The sequence below is a fragment of the Nansenia antarctica genome (assembly GCF_963989245.1).
Source record: "Nansenia antarctica genome assembly, chromosome: 7".
NCBI classification, from domain to species: domain Eukaryota; kingdom Metazoa; phylum Chordata; class Actinopteri; order Argentiniformes; family Microstomatidae; genus Nansenia; species Nansenia antarctica.
The window spans coordinates 48,517,217-48,520,408 of NC_137677.1; the positions used below are offsets into that span (position 1 = coordinate 48,517,217).

Sequence of the window (3,192 nt, forward strand, 5' to 3'; positions counted from 1 at the left end):
CCACCAACATCCTCAGGGACTGTGTACGCATCATGAAGCTTGAACTGGTGAGTAGTACAGATACACGTGATGTGTGTAGGGGGAGACGAGGGGATGTGTGTGGATATCGTTGAGATATATATATATATATACGGGGGATATTTGTGTGTGTGTGAAAGTATCTCTCTCTCTCTCTCCAGTTCCCTGACCAGGCCACCCAGCTGAAGTGGAACGTCCAGTTCTGTCTGACCATCCCTCCCAGCGCCCCTCCCATCGCCCCTCCAGGCACCATCGCTGTGGTGCTCAAGTCCAAGATGCTCTTCTTCGTGAGTAGAACCCTCCTCTCCTTTCAACACGGCACAGTCCGGGTCTAGCCACAGCAGTCCTCCCCAGGACGGAATCCACACAGACATTTTACAAAAGCCTGTGCCGTCCTACTGGTCACACAAAAACCATACAGTCGGTGTCACAAAAGGCTGGCCTTATAACAAGTACAATAGATAGACCGTCGTACACAAAGGAGTGTCGTTAGTCTGTTTCACTCTGTTGACTTTAGGAGTGTTGAAGTTGTGTGAGACAGCAGTAGGGCTGGGACGACGCGTCGACGTAATCGACTACGTCAATACGTCGACTTGCGTAATGTGCGTCGGTGCGTCGCAAATAAACAACATGGCTGCGACCAGTGGAAACATGGAGGAGGCTACTAGCTAATGTTACACAAGCAATGTAGCTCACCACAGTTTGTATGTCTTGTCTTCTGGTGTTAGTAACGTTAGCTATGTAGCTGGCTAGCTACGGTAGCCTATTGTCATTGTGGTGCTCGCACCTACGTTATCTAGCTCGTAGCTCGCATGCTACGTTAGCATCAATTTAGCTAATCATAACATAGCAGCATTTCTAACTGCAATAGCGGCACTGCGCCGACGTGGTGGCGGGGGCGCTGTTTTGCAAATAAGTTAGCTTTCGTTTTTGCTAGTGAAATAATTGATAGTATGTTGACTGCTCAAGGAGAATACATATTTGAAAGTACAGAATGCCTGAGAGCCTTATATTGCATTATATTATATTATATTTTGAATGGTCATCTGGTGCCTGAATATTGTGTTTTCCTTTACATAAATAATGACATTTCCACCATAAATTGATGCAGAAAGGGCACAAATTGGTGCATATCAATTCACCAGAATGCAAGAAATTAAGTGTTTGATGTTTAAGGACCCCCAGACAGCCCTGCTTCATGGGCCCCCCCCGATGTCAAACACCACTGGTACCACCTTCGCCTCATTTTGAGCCAGGAAAAACCCTGATGGCCATGTTGGCATTCAAGTTGGCTAAACATAGCAGTGATTGGGCCTGTGTCTGGGGCTGTTTGACAGAGGCAGTTACAGTAGTAGTAGTAGTAGTAGTAGTAGCAGGTCGCCGAATTAAAGGTGTCTGTGTTTAATTGCAGGCCCACAGACAGCCCCCATACATCAGCTGATCATTTAAAGGGGCGGCCGTCTGAGTAATGTGCATGTCACACGCTGCTTTGTTTTATAAGAGCAGCAGCTATTACCCAGAGTGCTTTATAAAGACACTGTTAAACAGAGAGAGACAATACAGCCATTATTTTGGGGGAAATTAAGTGATACATTAATCGGACAGTAAAAATAATAATCGTTAGACTAATCGTTAAATTAGTCGTTAGACTAACCGACCAATCGAAAAAATAATCGTTAGAAAAATAGTCGTTTGGGACAGCCCTAGACAGCAGTAATGACGTGTCCTCGCTGTCTAAAGGATAAAGTAGAAGCTGCACACTCTCGGTCCAGATGTAAAAAGGTTTCGGCCGTAGCCTTTGTCAAGTCTTACAAACAAACTGGTCAGCCATTAAATAGACAGGTATAGGCTAGATTGAATAGATTGAACACCCGTGAGGACACACCTACGGGAGATTACACATTCTTCAAAACAGTCGGTGTTACCTATAAGCTATCCAAAGGCTCAAAATTATGTGTAGCCTACATGAACAGACCGATAAGTGAGGGCTGGATATAAATAACATGTAGGTGTTAGCAGAGCGCTGAGTCCTAAAAGAAGAAAGAAAAGAAAAGAAAAGGGTCATACAATAATCCGTGCTGTCTGCCCCCTCAGCTCCAGCTCACCCAGCGTCTGCCGGTGCCCCAGGAGCCAGTGAGCATCATCGTGCCCATCGTGTACGACATGGCCACCGGCCTCACCCAGCAGGCCGACATCCCCCGCCAACACAGCTCCTCTGGAGCCGCCGCGCTCATGGTCTCCAACATTCTCAAGAGGTTCAACGAGCTGCATCCCGCTAGGCAGGGTGAGTGTGAGTTATTTTTTTTTATATTGACAAGCGTTGATAACAAGTGAGAAAAAAGAAACAGCTTTAATGATGGTTCACGGTCAACACGTCGGTGTGTTTTTGTCTCCTCTGTAGGTGAGTGCACAATATTCGCCTCTGTCCATGAACTCATGGCCAACCTCAGCCTGCCTCCCGGTGGTCGCCAGTAGCAACAGCATCTTTCTGGTCAGAAACTGAACCCCCATCTCACGGACCTCGACTGGAACAGGTTCCACGCCAGAACTGGGAAGGATCCAACCTTGAGTCAAAGCAACATCGGATGTCAAAGTGAACTGTGCTTTCTGTACGCCACACATCTCTTCTCCGCTTCAGCCAATGGACATAAAACTGATGTACAGTTAGTTTTATTGTCAAAAAAGGGAGGAAATTATGCAGAACCATGAAACACAATGTTTATTCTTGATAAAGAACACATTTATGACTCAAATAAAGGAACAACTGGAGGTGTATCTCGAAAGAAAGGTATTTTTTGTTGAGAGAAGAATACGAGAGAATTAAGAGACTTATTTTTTTCCTCCAGAGCCACTTCTTAACAATGGATTCACAAATTGAAATTATGGTTATTTACCAAAAGATGTACATTGTTGTATATTTCAGCATTGAAAATAATCATACACAGTTGGAATAGTTGGACTTTTGCTAGAGCACTGTATTCACGTTCTTTTTTTTTTATATATATAAGCGAGATATCAATACTGTTGTGGTATTGGGGATGTATTCTTTCTTAGTACACTATTTAAATGTCTTTTCCCTTTATGATGTCATGACCTACACCCTTCTTAGTTCAACTGTCACTTTGAATACTGTAAAACTGTGACAAACTTTATAAGCCAGCTGTATTTTATTAT

General features: G+C 44.2%; 1 protein-coding gene across 3 annotated transcripts in view; it reads left to right on the forward strand.

Moving 5' to 3' along the window:
* Positions 1-3,192, forward strand: part of med14 (mediator complex subunit 14) — a 19,011-nt gene extending 15,819 nt beyond the window's left edge. For 2 of the 3 annotated variants that reach the window (XM_080536237.1, XM_080536236.1), the window contains 4 exons: positions 1-47; positions 180-305; positions 2,113-2,302; positions 2,420-3,192. The exon at positions 1-47 is cut by the window's left edge and continues 61 nt beyond it. In XM_080536237.1, coding sequence (XP_080392363.1) covers positions 1-47; positions 180-305; positions 2,113-2,302; positions 2,420-2,493 — 437 coding nt within the window. In that variant the 3' untranslated portion in view covers positions 2,494-3,192. Of the gene's footprint in view, positions 48-179; positions 306-2,112; positions 2,309-2,419 lie in introns of all 3 variants that reach the window. The other variant, XM_080536235.1, reaches the window with a different exon arrangement.